Here is a 15,644-nt window from a genome sequence, read left to right on the forward strand (position 1 = left end):
GCCACCGGCCGGGCCTCTCCGCCGCCCGGCCTCGCAGCCTCTGCCTTGCTGCTAGCGGGAAGGAAGTTTACTTAGTGCTGATGGCTGAACTCCGAGCAAGCGCTGGAGGAGCTCGCCGCCGCCTCCCTTCCCCGCGCTAACACTTCCCCTCGACCCGCGGGGACGAGATAGGGTGCCTTAGACTGTTCAGGGCAGTTACGGTGGGGACCTGGGTCGGGGCGCGAAACCCCGGTGCCGCTGCCGGGGTGGAATGAATACTCTTTTCGGCCGGTTGCTGCAGAGACAGCGCAAACGAACTGGGAAAGTGCTTATCCAGGCGTCTTTCACCCCGTTTATGCACTCCTAGTCCCCCAATATCTGGAGGTTTGGTATACGTCCTCTGCAGATCGCGTTGCCCCCTACTTCCAGAGTGGTCGGAGGAAAGAACTGTGGGGTGGTTTTGCAGTGCTGGGGTGGGGGTAGCCAGTCAGAGAAGACCCCTGAAACAGAGGCGGGCCGCTTTCCCCAATGGAGGCGACCACTGCGGGGTCCCGAAAGGACCGGACAAATCCAGAAGAAAGTTTGTGTGCAAGCGCTGCTGTGGGGCGTAGGCGGGAGTTGGGGGTGTGGAAGGAGCCCTGGAGGTGGTTCGCACTGTAGGAGCCTGCGAGTTCCCAGGCCCAGCGCCCGAGGCGGTGGAGCGGCGCCTGGGTTCGGGTCATCCCGCACATGTTCGCCTCTCGACTGTGGGAGGGCAAGGGGCAACCCTGGCGGGTTCTCCACACATCCGGACGCCTGTCGACATGCTCTCGTTCCGGGGAGCCTTTGGGGGGAACCAGAGGCGGGAGCTGGACCTCCGTCTCTCCCCCAGAACTCTGAAGCGTGCCCTGAGATCCGTACCACTGTCCACGGAGCTCTGCGACCGCCCGGCCCCACGGCCTAGTCTGGGGCTTCTTCCCCAGAGGCCTGGCGCTGAGTTTGGCTGGGGCGTGGACGGGCACAACCGGCAGCGACGCCAAGGGACCCTCTTCCTTTATGCTGGCTGTCGAGAGAGGGGATCCGCACAGTGGGATCCCTGTAAAAATTGGGGATCTAAGGCCCATTAAGAAAACTGTTTAGAGTACAGTATTTAGTCCTTCCAAGTACTTTCTCAAGCTTGAAGCTTTATCCCGACTCTCTGAGGATTCACAGTCCGCTGAAAGAACCCTGACAACTCCTGCGCCCCCCCTCCCCACCACCACCAGCACAAGGGGACTCGGGTACACCGGGCAAACCGAGGTGAAATTACCCAAGGCCGCGACAAGCAGTCAGTATTTTTCTGGATTTTCTCAGCTTGTTTCTTAAGGTTCTCGCCCTCACAATATTTCCTAAAGTTTCTTTTGAGACCTTCAGCACCATAGCACGGTTAAGGTTAACAATTTGTATGCGGAAAAACCAAACTACAGAGAAGAGGAATTTTGTTAGACTTTTTTTTTTCTTCAAGACAGACTCGGCCATCTGAAGAAATGATGCTTGCTAGTTCTGTGCCATGCGCCTTTGTGGATCTGGAATTTTTAATAGTTCAGACTTCTCATAAAGCGATAGCATAAAAGGAGTTCACTGCCTCTTACCATTATTATTTATTAGTGCTATTTTTTAGTTTATTTGAGCTTTGAGCTGTTAAGTGAGTCAAGTTTCCTTTCTCTTTTAATTTTTCTCTCCTTTCTTTTTCTTTCTTTCTTTCTAAAAGCTAGTTCATTGTGATAAAAGCAGTAAACTGTTGGGAACACCCTAGGAAACACCCCCCCTTTCTTCACCTCCCCCCACCCCCTCCTCTTTTTCTTCAGTAGTAATGGTTTTAGGTTATGACTGTTTTTACATGGTTGAACAATAAGTTTGGGAGAAGTTGCCTAGAGGGTAGATTTTGTAATAGGGTTACAGGATTTAGTGTGTTGTAATAATATTAGTACACAAGTAATCCTCCCAGCGCCTGACACACAAGAGGGCCTAACATATCCTAGTTCTTCTCATTCAGGAATAGTTGTGAGATACATGCAATTGAAAGTTCATGACATGGCTCAAGGTGACTACTTTTAAAAAGTCACCCTTTCTTCCTTAAATACAGGAATCTCCGTCCTTCTCCACATACCAAACACCTCTTCAGGGAGCTGTTAGTGTTTGGTTTGGTTTGGCTTGGTTTTGTTACATATAGCAAGGTTGTTAAACTTTTAGAAGGCAAAACTCTATTCAAACATTGTGCTTATTTTTTCTTCTGACTGGACATGTTCTTAAAATACAGCAAATGAAATAGCAAACATTACCAAATTAAATAGAGTTTATGTTCTTCTCATATACTGGGACCTCCAATGCAAGACCTAGGAAAGTTTGTAGACACCATTCCAGTAGCCCTGAAGGATGAATCTGCTGTGTTGTGGGTGTGCATGCGTGTGTTTGTGTGAGAATACGGGTACAAAGAAAGGCCAAGCCATGCCGAACAGTGCACAGGGATAGCTTCATTTGAACAAGTTAAGAAAAATAGGATTGTCTTGTCCATCTTAGAACACTGATATTTTTATTCTACTTCAGTGTAGTCATGATGCTAAAAACACTGCAAAATAAACTTGATAATCCTTCGGTTTCTTAGGAAATCAGGATTATAGCAAATATGACTTGTCTCATAAGTGATATTCAACAAGTCTCGAATTACTTGTACAAAGATAACTGCCACTAGAAAGATTATTTACCAAGATAGATAATTCTGAGGAAGGAGAATTATACATGAGTTCTTTCCTAAGGATTTAGATTTCAGGAGTGTGTGTGTGTGTGTGTGTGTGTGTGTGTGTGTATGTGTGTGTGTGTGGTGTTTCCCCCCACCCTCTGCCTTTAGTGGTATTTTTAAGACTTCAATAACTATATGGAGGGTCTACACAGATTCCATTTGTTTATTAAATATTTTAGTTCTTGGGTTTTAAAGAAAAGGTACTACTGAAAAGTAAAATCATGAATTGCTGATAAAACATGGACTCTTAAATGAAGTACCATAAAAATCCCTCTTATTTGTATTAATAATGAAATTCTGTTTTTGACCAAAGTAATTTACTCATTTTGAGCAGCTTAATGACAACACATTGATTTCTGGGCCCAAAAGGTTAGAGAGAACTATAATTAATTGCTTTTTTTGAAAAACCCAACACCTGCAAGATAAGGCAGTTGGAAGGAATTCATGTTTAATCAGGCCTATTTTAAGTTTGACATAATGAAAGATTCTGGATGAGAAAATGCAAACTGTTTTTGAGATTTGCTTCAGACTACAGATACTTCCTAATGTGTTAAAAACAAAACAGAAACAAGAAAAGTCCAGCTGGCATGAGACAGAATGTATGGAAGTGTATGAATTTTTGATATTGAATGTTTGGTGATTTATTTTGCATCAAGGTTCCACTATGGTTCATAAGCACAAGTGGCAAATTATAGGTTATTCTTTGGAGGTTATGTTTCCTTTCTTTCTAGTTTGGAGGTATGGAGTTATCACCAACAGACTCCTTAAGAAGGCAAAAAAATGTACATTTTTACTGTGAGGAAAACAGGCAGACAGGTTACATGTTTTGAAATTGTTAAAATCAAGCTCTGAGTAGTAACCAGAAAAAATTTCTTTCTACAGCCTAAAGTAAGGTTTTCTAAAATATATCCTGGTGGAGAGAAACCCTATATTCCAGACTATTCTTAGATAATCAAAACTGAAATCCTTTAGCAGTTTAGCCAAAGACATGGTAAATTGCGCCCCTCCCCCAAGAAGAAAAAAGTGTGTGTGCCAGGCTTTAGGAAACCTAGATGTGTGGAGCTGTTTTAACCTTTGCTTGCTTCCTCCCATGCATAGGTGACAAGGTCCAGACCATAATATGTCCTTCAGTATCTTCCCAGTGACCCCCAAATTGAGTCTTGCTAGTCACTTAGCAGGAAGTTAGTAGTTTATTTTAGTTTCACCTTATCAGCTTGGCTTCTTTTCCTAACCTTATTCCCCTGTCACCCTCAGATTCCAGACCCCCAAAGGGGAAGATTGACAGGTAGTTCCCATAGCTCAGCTTTACCCTCAAACAACAGGGATTTAGTTTCTTGTCCCTTTGCCAATGTTTATGTAGTCAGAGTTTAGATCTCGCCTTAAGGAGTCTCTCTTTTACGCGTCACTGGAATAGGAAAGCCACAAAGAAGTTTTTGAGCAAACCCTTGCAACTGGAACCCCATCTAGTGTTCAGTTTGATTCATCCATGGGGAAGACATTTTCCCCTTTTATTTATTGTGTGCATTAGGTGGGCTTGGATCACTACTTTAAAAGGAGTGTCTTGTTCATGCTGTTATTTTTTCAGAGATTTCTCTTGTATCCTTCCACGGGAGAACACACTAATCCTGGTGAGCACACTGAGTGAACTTGAAGGGGGGCAATTTGTCACTTGGTTGCATATTGCATAGAGGAAACTTTAGACATCACAGAAAATATGCACAGCATATGTTGTAGTGTTTACGATTTCTTTGGAATCTTAAGTTGGACATTGAGACACAGTCTTTCCCCAGGCTGGGTGGGGGGATAAAGGATCAATCAATCAAATATGTTTGTGATAGCCTTTCCAAATGGGTCCACGAAAAGGAACAGCCTGTTAAAGTTATGGGCCCCAAACCCACTATTGTGAGAATTTCTATTTTAAAATGGTAATGCAGTCTTTAGGTAATATGAAATACAGTGAATTGTCTTTCTGAGCAGCTCCAAAAAAGAAAACTAAATCTGGTAGAGTTAGGTGGTTGTTTTCTGGTTTTTAAGGGTTGTTTTGTTTTGTTTAAGCCTTTCTGTATGGGGCATAGTTTTATTTTTATTTTCTCAGTAGACAAATATGCTGGAACACTTTCATTTTCTGCTTCCGATACTGCAATGTTTGATTCAGGTGATGAAAAACTGACAAAGTTGAATTCCGCATCAAGTACCTAAATAGTACAATAGGAACTAAAACATTTGGAATTTCAGTACAAATTTAGTGGAGGTAAAAGATCACCTACTTCCCAAAAATAAAAGAAAAGGAAAAAAGAAAACCCCAGCAAATCCCAAGTATCTTTTCTGTGTGTACATACTTAGAAAACCAATACTTCTTAAATGTTCCTATCTAACTAGAATTACAAAATTAATTTGTATCTATAATCGAAATTAATTTAATCTATAGAAAAGAAACTGCAGTATTCTTTTCACCATAATACAAGGAACAGGGCAACTGTATTTACTATAATGAGGTCACCAGTTGCAATCCTGTGTAACAGATTATTAAGAGAGATACAAGGTAGAGGATTGGATCGGAAAAATGAATTAGAACATTAGAACATATTCTTGTGTGATTGTGTTTGTATCTTATTACAATTTAAAATAGTCCTTGTGGTAGTGAAGATTCACATTAGTTCTCATGTTTTGTCTTCTTTCTTTTTAAGCTCTTTTATTGGTATTCTGTTCAGAATGCAGAGAGATTTAGTTAGGAATTATTACAGTATAGCGACACCTGCTTTTGAAGTAAATCAAAATAGATACCCGGATTTTTAGGGGACTGGGTGTTCATGAACATCAGGAAATAAGTTAACTATACAGTGAGATCAAATTTCAGCTTATTAAAATATGGAAAATCTAAGCTAAAATATAGGCAACTTTTCAAAACATAGTCTCTTTTAAGCAAGCAGGCGTTTATTTTTAAACACCTATATCTTTCATCTTGTTAGCAGAATCCTAAATATAAAAATGTTCAGAAACCCAAAAATTCTCAAGTGAACCTTGAAGCAGTACAAATACAGAATTGGAGCACAGGAAAGCAATAACCAGCTAAATCCTATAAAGTAACCTATCTTTTATTTTCTCTATACATTATGAGAATATCAGATGTTTGCAAGTTATAAAGAATTAAAATGCCCTTTAATCATGAGCACAGATGTGCTAAATATTTGAAGCAACTACATTGTAATGTGTACAATTGATGAAGTCAGTTTTCTGATTCCCCACGCTAGTTATTTAGTTCTGAATCTGTCATTATTTGTCTAAGCCCAGCTGACCAAGCAAAACTGTGTTTTAAAGTGGCTTTATGTTTTGATAAATGTGAGCTGGTTGAAAAGTATTTTCCACTGAATGCAGAGCTTAATAGAACATGCTGACATAATAGTTTTAATGCATTTTGTTGAAAATGTGTGAACAAACAGAATAGCTTTTGTTCCTTCATAATTGGCTGTAAAAGTAGATGGAAACATAACCATTACATATGGAAATGTGCAAAGAGAAAGAAATAACATTTCTGTTGAATATATTAGGAATTGCATTTCCTAGTTTAAAATAAGCATCTGAAATGGATGCATCATTTAAAATTGGTTGTCAAAATAAGAAGCTTTAAACAGAATTTTTGTCACATTATTTTTGTCCCAAGTTAAGCAACATAACTTTAGCGAATTTCATTTAATATTTTGTTTATATTATTTTAAGGCAGGAGGAGAGACGGAAAGTGCTTAAAACAGCACCTTAAATGTGCATAGGAATCTGGTGCCAATTAGCATGATTAAACATTAAATTAAAACTGGATTGTTGTTGGTATTTTCTGCTACAACTACATTTTGTTTGGTGTTGTTAATGCATTGTGCACTATAACCTTGTGGAAATTAAAAGATGAGTATTGGGAAAGCTAGCTTATTAAGTATAACTTAGCTGCTAAAATAACACTTCCGTTGAATAGTGTACATATATTTGTTATACTTTACCAGGGCTTCTGATTAACTACAGCATCACTCTAAGCAGATAGAGTTAAGGAATTTTCAGAAGTTAATATTTCATTGTTAATTATATTTTCTGAAATGCAGAGCTACTCAAGCTTTTTAGATCCTCAGTCCAAAAAGGCAGATGTTTGGCTCTTTTGAGTGGACGCTTAAGTTTTCTGAGGGGAGGAAAAAAGCAAGATTTTTATTTTTTCATGCATTCATATCTGCAATTACTTTTTTTTTTTTTTTTTTTTTTTTTTTTTGCCTGCAAGTTTTCTAGGAGATTCTATTTGGAAGTCATGGAAACTACCATTATCTGGTTCAAATTTGCAGAAAAGCATACAGGGAGGTAATCCTTGAATTAAACAGTTTTTTTTTTTTTTTGCCTGCAAGTTTTCTAGGAGATTCTATTTGGAAGTCATGGAAACTACCATTATCTGGTTCAAATTTGCAGAAAAGCATACAGGGAGGTAATCCTTGAATTAAACAGTTTTTTTTTTTTTTCACAGCCTTCGAAGATGACCACACACCATTTGTACAGCAGAAGTTGGTGTCCCATGCTGGGCAAACAATGGGACGCCATCCTGTCTTTGAATAGGATGTTAGCCTGGAGTTGGAAATTTTTATGTTTAATTTACAAATGGATCTTAGTGAGAAGACATCTGAGCAACCAGTGGAAACAAACATGAGATAAAAGGACTTTTATAAGAAAAGGTTCAGGACAATCTGTTAAACAATTGATAACAGTTAAGAGCAAACTGTTTTTAGAGTCATTCAGACAAGGAGAATAGCAGAGCATTTCCAAATTCTACACCAAACATGATTTCTTAGGGGAAGAGGAGTACATCCCTTTAACTGTACATCCTTCTTTAAGTTGGTTTTTAATCAGAAATGTAAGTCTTATGCTGGCTTTCTAGATAGAGCACTTTTGATAAAATATTTACAGGCATATCGTCATTTGGAGCCTAGTGGCATATACCCCTTGATTAATATAATGGTAGCTAAGTCTGCATTCTTTAATTTTAAAAATAAACATGCCATGGGTGATACATAGGTACCAGGCAGCCCTTGTGACGGATTATGATCATTGTGTTTCTCTGCATTGTGTGTGTTGCTTTCCCTTTTGTATTCAAGTAAATCTTGAGGAGCGCTCTGAAGGATTTGTTACTGATGTGACTAAAATGTGTTTGTCAGGGATCAGACTTAGCTCAGGTTCGGGGTGGGGGCTTGAGGTGATTTTCACATTGTCAGTCCAGAGCTGGCTGGCTGATACGCATTTTTTTTCCCCCTTGTCAACAACTGATTGGAACCTGAATGACTACAAATTAGTTTACTGACAGAACAGACTGTCACAGATATCTTTGAATCGGTTGAAAATGAATAAGGTTGACAGAAACTCAAGAGCCTAATAAGTCCTCAGAATGGTTGCTGGACCCTCTCTGAATGAGTAGACAATCACGTGTATAAAATATTGGAAATCAATATCTTGCCATGGAATTTCATTACACACCAATGTCTTCCTCCATTCATACTATTTCATGTTTTGAAGAATTATCTGAGGGCCGTGACTCTCTGAGGTACCAGATGGACAGAAATTCCTCCACATGCTTAAAAATTAATTATGAGTCTTTCTAGGTAATACTGATTGGGTTTTCAGGGGCTACAGTTTTGAATTTTGCACTTAGAAAATCACAGATGATGTGTGTTCTGACTTCCTCTCTAACCATGAGCCTTTTGGTGTTTGTAGGAGACACAGAGAAGGGTCAGCCAAGTCGCCCCACTAAGAGCAAGGATGCCCACGTCTGTGGCCGGTGCTGTGCTGAGTTCTTTGAGTTATCAGATCTTCTACTCCACAAGAAGAACTGCACTAAAAACCAATTAGTTTTGATCGTCAGTGAGAATCCAGCCTCCCCACCAGAAACCTTCTCACCCAGTCCCCCTCCCGATAATCCTGATAAACAACTGAAAGACACAGTGAACAAAACAGATCAAGTAGACTGCAGCGGTCTTTCAGAACACAAGGGACTTGACAGGGAAGAGTCCATGGAGGTGGAGGTCCCAGCCGCCCCCAACAGCGGCAGTGGGACGTCTAGTAACGGCACCACCAGTAGCACCACCCCAAGCTGCGAGGGCAGCTCCTCCATAGGTACCTCAGCGATCACAACCTCTCTACCTCAACTCGGGGACCTGACGACGCTGGGCAACTTCTCCGTGATCAATAGCAACGTCATCATCGAAAACCTCCAGAGCACCAAGGTGGCTGTGGCCCAGTTCTCCCAGGAAGCGAGGTGCAGTGGGGCCTCCGGAGGCAAACTGGCTGTTCCAGCCCTCATGGAGCAGCTCTTAGCCTTGCAGCAGCAGCAAATTCACCAACTGCAACTGATCGAACAGATTCGGCACCAAATATTACTGTTGGCTTCTCAGAACGCAGACTTGCCAACATCTTCTAGTCCTTCTCAAGGTACTTTACGAACATCTGCCAATCCCTTGTCCACGCTAAGTTCCCATTTATCTCAGCAGCTGGCGGCAGCAGCTGGATTAGCACAGAGCCTCGCTAGCCAATCTGCCAGCATTAGCGGTGTGAAACAGCTACCCCCAATCCAGCTACCTCAGAGCAGTTCTGGCAACACCGTCATTCCATCCAGCAGTGGCACCTCTCCCAGTATGAACATATTGGCGGCAGCAGTTACCACCCCATCCTCAGAAAAAGTGGCTTCGAGTGCTGGCTCCAACCATGTCAGCAACCCAGCAGTCGCAGCATCGTCCTCACCAGCTTTTGCAATAAGCAGTTTATTAAGTCCTGCATCTAATCCACTTCTACCTCAGCCAACCCCTGCTAATGCGGTTTTCCCTAGCCCTTTGCCCAACATTGGAACAACTGCAGAGGACTTAAACTCCTTGTCTGCCTTGGCCCAGCAAAGAAAAAGCAAGCCACCAAATGTCACTGCCTTTGAAGCGAAAAGTACTTCAGATGAGGCGTTCTTCAAACACAAGTGTAGGTTCTGTGCGAAGGTCTTTGGGAGTGACAGTGCCTTGCAGATCCACTTGCGCTCCCATACTGGAGAGAGGCCTTTCAAGTGCAACATCTGCGGGAACAGGTTCTCCACTAAAGGGAACCTGAAAGTCCACTTTCAGCGCCACAAAGAGAAGTATCCTCATATCCAGATGAACCCCTATCCCGTGCCTGAGCACTTGGACAACATCCCTACTAGTACCGGCATCCCATATGGCATGTCCATCCCTCCAGAGAAGCCAGTCACCAGCTGGCTAGACACCAAGCCAGTCCTGCCCACTCTGACCACTTCCGTCGGCCTGCCGTTACCCCCGACCCTCCCAAGCCTCACACCCTTCATCAAGACTGAAGAGCCAGCCCCTATCCCCATCAGCCATTCTGCTGCCAGCCCCCCCAGCTCAGTCAAAAGTGACTCTGGGGCCCCCGATCTGGCCACAAGAAACCTGGGAGGGCTCTCAGAGGAAGCAGAGGGGTCCACTCTGCCACCCTCCGGTGGCAAAAGTGAAGAGAATAGTGTGGCCACCAACTCAGTCCCAATAGCAAGCAACAGCACTCTGAGCTCCCCAGCGCCTGACTGTGGCCCGGGAGGTGCCACCACCTTCACCAACCCATTGTTGCCACTCATGTCTGAGCAGTTCAAGGCCAAGTTTCCTTTTGGGGGACTCTTGGACTCAGCCCAGGCATCAGAGACATCCAAGCTCCAGCAACTGGTAGAAAACATTGACAAAAAGGCCACTGACCCCAATGAGTGTATCATCTGCCACCGGGTCCTGAGCTGTCAGAGCGCCTTGAAAATGCACTACCGGACACACACTGGTGAGAGGCCCTTTAAGTGCAAGATCTGTGGCCGGGCTTTCACCACAAAAGGGAATCTTAAAACCCACTACAGTGTCCACCGGGCCATGCCCCCACTCAGAGTCCAGCATTCCTGTCCCATCTGCCAGAAGAAGTTCACAAATGCTGTTGTCCTCCAACAACACATCCGGATGCATATGGGAGGCCAGATCCCCAATACCCCTGTCCCCGACAGCTACCCCGAGTCCATGGAATCTGACACAGGCTCCTTCGATGAGAAAAATTTTGACGATCTGGACAACTTCTCCGACGAAAACATGGAAGACTGTCCCGAAGGCAGCATCCCAGATACACCCAAGTCAGCAGATGCATCCCAAGACAGCTTGTCGTCTTCACCTCTGCCCCTCGAGATGTCGAGCATTGCTGCTTTGGAAAATCAGATGAAGATGATCAATGCGGGCCTGGCCGAGCAGCTTCAGGCCAGCCTGAAGTCCGTGGAGAACGGGTCCATCGAGGGGGATGTGATGACCAATGATTCATCCTCAGTGGGTGGTGACATGGAGAGCCAAAGTGCCGGCAGCCCGGCCATCTCAGAGTCTACCTCTTCCATGCAGGCTCTGTCCCCATCCAACAGCACCCAGGATTTCCACAAGTCACCCAGTGTGGAGGAGAAGCCACCGAGAGCAGGACCAAGTGAGTTTGCCAATGGTTTGTCTCCCACCCCAGTGAATGGGGGCCCTTTGGATTTGACATCTGGTCACGCAGAGAAAATCATCAAAGAAGATTCTTTGGGAATCCTCTTCCCTTTCAGAGACCGGGGTAAATTTAAAAATACTGCTTGCGACATTTGTGGTAAAACCTTTGCTTGTCAGAGTGCCTTGGACATTCACTATAGAAGTCATACCAAAGAGAGACCATTTATTTGCACAGTTTGCAATCGTGGCTTTTCCACAAAGGGTAATTTGAAACAGCACATGTTGACACATCAGATGCGAGATCTACCATCACAGCTCTTTGAGCCCAGTTCCAACCTTGGCCCCAATCAGAACTCAGCGGTGATTCCCGCCAACTCCTTGTCATCTCTCATCAAAACAGAGGTCAATGGCTTTGTGCATGTTTCTCCTCAGGACAGTAAGGACACCCCCACCAGTCACATCCCTCCTGGGCCTCTGTCATCCTCTGCCACATCCCCAGTTCTGCTCCCAGCTCTTCCCCGGAGAACTCCCAAACAGCACTATTGCAACACGTGTGGCAAAACCTTCTCCTCGTCGAGTGCCCTTCAGATCCATGAGAGAACTCACACTGGAGAGAAGCCCTTTGCTTGCACTATTTGTGGAAGAGCGTTCACAACAAAAGGCAATCTTAAGGTACCCACTCCATCTGCACCTCACCCATCCCGTCAGCCCCTTCCGTTGCCAGTGATTATCTGAAGTGTATGCTTCCGGCGTCTTCTGCTCACATACTTAGGGACAGAGGCCTCCTAAGGGAACCTCTACACGTGGCCGACCTGGGAGGAGTGGGGGTGTCTGTGAGGGTCAGGATGGTGGCAGGCAGGGGAGGATGGCCTGCAGCTGGCTGCATGTCATAGCGCCTTGAGTGATTTGGTACCTAAGCGAAGCAGCAGCCTCTCTCTGTTGTCTCGCTAAGTGCACCAAATGAATTGCTTTACCTACCAAATAAGACAGCCTGGCATTGCCATGGGTATTGATTAAAGACCTCCACGTGGCCTGTGTGCTGCCCATATCACTTAATAATTACGGTTCTCCGCGGCCTACACAGCAATTTTTCATAACTATGCAGTCCAGCATGGTTTGTTTTTCTAGAAACAATAACGTCACTGCTCTGCTAATGGATATTAGGATAATTGATTATACAACATTTCCTACCGATATGTGTTGGAAATAAAGCAAATATGCTTACGTTCTAGAGTAACAGTTGAGCGCTCTTACTGTGTACATTTTTCTGTTGACAGAGTATTTCTCTGGAGATTGCTGCCAGTAATGCGAGATGAATAATTACTTTCTGGCTTTTCTCTCCATACACAGGCCCTCCGATGGGCAATCAGCGAGGGGTACTTTCTTCCCGTCTGCAAAGGACATTTATAGGGTAAAGGGTGTCAGATACAATACTTAGCATTGCAATGAGAGTGGACATAACAATTCTAACCCTGAAAGGAGCTATCTGCGACTGACTAGCTTGCTTGAGACCATTATAAGCTAAATATGGGTAATAAAAAAAGAGTAAGTAAGGCATGTTTGCCAGGGAAGAGGAGAGACAGCCCAGGGCTGCAGACAACAAACACGTTATTACTAGTCCACAGCAGTGGATGGTTCCCCCTACCTTTTCCCTTGTCTGTCACATAATAAGAATAGACATTTAGGCCACTTGCTTTGTGGAGTGTTAAGATATGAGTTGAGACAGATTCAACTATTAAGCCTCTGTCTTGTCTTTTCCCCCTCTTTTTCTTTTTTCCCCTCCCCTGGCCCCCACCCTGGTCTCAGGTACACATGGGCACCCACATGTGGAATAGCACCCCTGCACGCCGGGGCCGCCGGCTCTCCGTGGATGGCCCCATGACATTTCTAGGAGGCAATCCTGTCAAGTTCCCAGAAATGTTCCAGAAGGATTTGGCCGGGAGGTCAGGAAGCGGAGATCCTTCCAGTTTCTGGAATCAGTATGCAGCAGCGCTCTCCAATGGGCTGGCGATGAAGGCCAACGAGATCTCTGTCATTCAGAATGGTGGCATCCCTCCAATTCCTGGAAGCCTAGGCAGCGGGAGCAGCTCACCTATTAGTGGGCTGACGGGAAATCTGGAGAAGCTCCAGAACTCAGAGCCCAGTGCTCCTCTGGCTGGCCTAGAGAAAATGGCAAGCAGTGAGAACGGAACCAACTTCCGCTTTACCCGCTTCGTGGAGGACAGCAAAGAGATCGTGACAAGTTAGAGCAGCCACAGCATTCCTGTTCAGAATGCACCTACGGTTGCCTCCTGCTCCCACCCTGTCCCCTCCCTTCTGGTCCCTGGGTTTATGAACTCCAACATTATGAAGACATTCTTTTGTATTTTGTTCAACTTCTAGAGTTCTAAGAAAGCTTATTTATTAGTGATATAACCTTGCTTTGCAAACAGAATGCAAGCGTTAACTTTGGTCTTCTGTATTTTGAACTAAATACTAATTGACTAGAGTGCTGTAAACTTGCTGTAACATTTATGGCAATCGCAAGTTGCCCTGCTAGGCGGTCTTAATCTGGCATTAACTTATTTTCTATATCCAGTTTAATATGAACCTGGTGTTGATGCAATGCCTCCGTGATGCATTAGATCTCTAATAAAGTCTGTATATAAATGTACACTTTGATCCTGCTGGAAAATTTTATCAGCAAACACATTGTCTAATCTTTCAAAACAGATTTAAGGAAAGGACTGAAAGTACAGACTGAACAGTGTGGTTCTTTGAAAGGTTTGGGTTTTTGTTTTCATTTTTCATTTTTATTCTAAATTCAACCTGCTTTTTTGTTTTGTAGATTTAACCATTTCCGTTTTGAACTATTTGTATTGTGCTTTTTACTTGAGTCGTCCTCAATGTTAATAAGTTTCTGTACAGTAATAAGCACGCAGAATTCTTTAGCAGAAAAAAAAAAGTGTTGTTTTGGTAGTTGAAACTGAGATGTAACATTTTGCCTTGTAGGTATATTCACAATAGAAAATGTGTGCTGGAATTTTCACAATGCTGCTAAGTATAGCATCTTGAACAAACTTCAGTGGAGAAAATGTAGATGCTCTTGTATATACAATAAGAAATATCACTTTCATTAAAATGTACATACGTTCCTTACAAGAGCAGATGCTTCTTGATCAAGAGAGCAGGTATAGTGTTTGTTTATTTTGTATTAGTTATGGAAGAAAAAATTGGACTGTTACATGCACTTTCTTGGAAAGTTGAAAGGAAGGGGGGGTCCAATTTCTTTTAACATTTAATACTTACTAACAACAGAGATACTGTAATTTTACTCAAGTAATCAAATACATTTTTTGCAACAGATAAAACAACATACTGTGTCTGTGTTTTTAGAGTGCATTTTTATTTAGTGAGGCCCCTAAATGTGGTTTAACATTTCCCCGAGCACCAGTAAATTGTGTATGTGAGTGAGCATCTTAGTTTGCATGGGCCTGTTTCCTTTCATTTTGAAATGTAGAGGCCCTAAATATTTTCCCAATATCCATTACTTGTTTGGATATGTTGTTACTTTTCCCAATGTGCGTTACTTGTTTGGGAATATTACTTCGCTGCCCCTCCACTCTGTTCACAACCGCCCCTCCCCCAGAGAAAAAAGAAAATAAAACGTTGTCATTGGAGATCTCATCCTGACAGGTAAGTTTCCTTAAGCAGGATATTTGGATTTAGATTTCAGCTTTAACTATTCTGGTTTCATTTCACTTGATTCAGTGGCTTTTTTTTTTTTTTTTTTTTTTTTTTTCTTCTTCTGGCGGCTGAGAGCCTCATTGCTGGAGAATTCCCGGTGCAGTAAGGTTATATAATCTGACTCAGAAACTGGGCCTCAACCCAGCGAGGTCAACATGTTCTTTATTTAATTAGTCTTTTAGGCATTTAAAAGCATACGCATATTTAAAAGAAAAGGTCTATTATAAAGGAGATGTAAAGTCAACTTGAATACTTCATCATCAGAATTCAGTTTTGATTCTTCCTCTCTCCCTTTGTTCTAGGGGTAAATAGGTTTTGTGCACTATTTTGGGGGTGAGCAATAGGACGGGGTAGAAGTTGTGTCCAGGAGGATTTGTTGACTTTTGTTTTTAAGGAGATGGTGAACTGCGGTCTTAGCCGGTGTCTGCACCCAGGTAAGGGTGACGTACTAAGGCGTTGGGCCACCTTCCAGCAAAGGTTTCCGCTGGGCACGGGCCACTCGTTAGCCACCAGGGGCCGCGCCTCGGGACCTCAGTCCCGAAATTTGAATACTGCAGGGTCCACTGGCCGAGGCGCTGAAGGGTGCACGAAGCTCTGGTTCTACACGAGCCAAATAGGGTGGTTTTCGTTGCGCGGGAGGCGTCCAGTCACCTTCCCAGGGCTGGGATTGGCAACTAGGGGGGAGCGGGGGT

The 15,644-nt window shown here is 43.4% G+C and overlaps 1 protein-coding gene across 1 annotated transcript; it reads left to right on the top strand.

The window, feature by feature from the left end:
- The first annotated feature begins 7,679 nt into the window (after nucleotides 1-7,679).
- Sall1 (spalt like transcription factor 1) lies at nucleotides 7,680-14,850 on the top strand. The gene is made up of 2 exons (XM_010629351.3): nucleotides 7,680-11,898; nucleotides 13,033-14,850. Exons 1-2 carry the CDS (start codon nucleotides 8,419-8,421, stop codon nucleotides 13,471-13,473), a joined length of 3,921 nt encoding a protein of 1,306 aa, XP_010627653.1. The 5' UTR covers nucleotides 7,680-8,418; the 3' UTR covers nucleotides 13,474-14,850.
- Nucleotides 14,851-15,644: the final 794 nt, after the last annotated feature.

This window comes from Fukomys damarensis, unplaced genomic scaffold, assembly GCF_012274545.1.
Source record: "Fukomys damarensis isolate Sample0158 unplaced genomic scaffold, DMR_v1.0_HiC HiC_scaffold_32, whole genome shotgun sequence".
Taxonomy (NCBI): Eukaryota; Metazoa; Chordata; class Mammalia; order Rodentia; family Bathyergidae; genus Fukomys; species Fukomys damarensis.

Coding starts and splice junctions, on each gene's coding strand:
- Sall1 (XM_010629351.3), top strand. CDS start 8,419: ATGATGTGTGTTCTGACTTCCTCTCTAACCATGAGCCTTTTGGTGTTT. Junction 11,899..13,032: donor CAACAAAAGGCAATCTTAAG/GTACCCACTCCA, acceptor CCCTGGTCTCAG/GTACACATGGGCACCCACAT.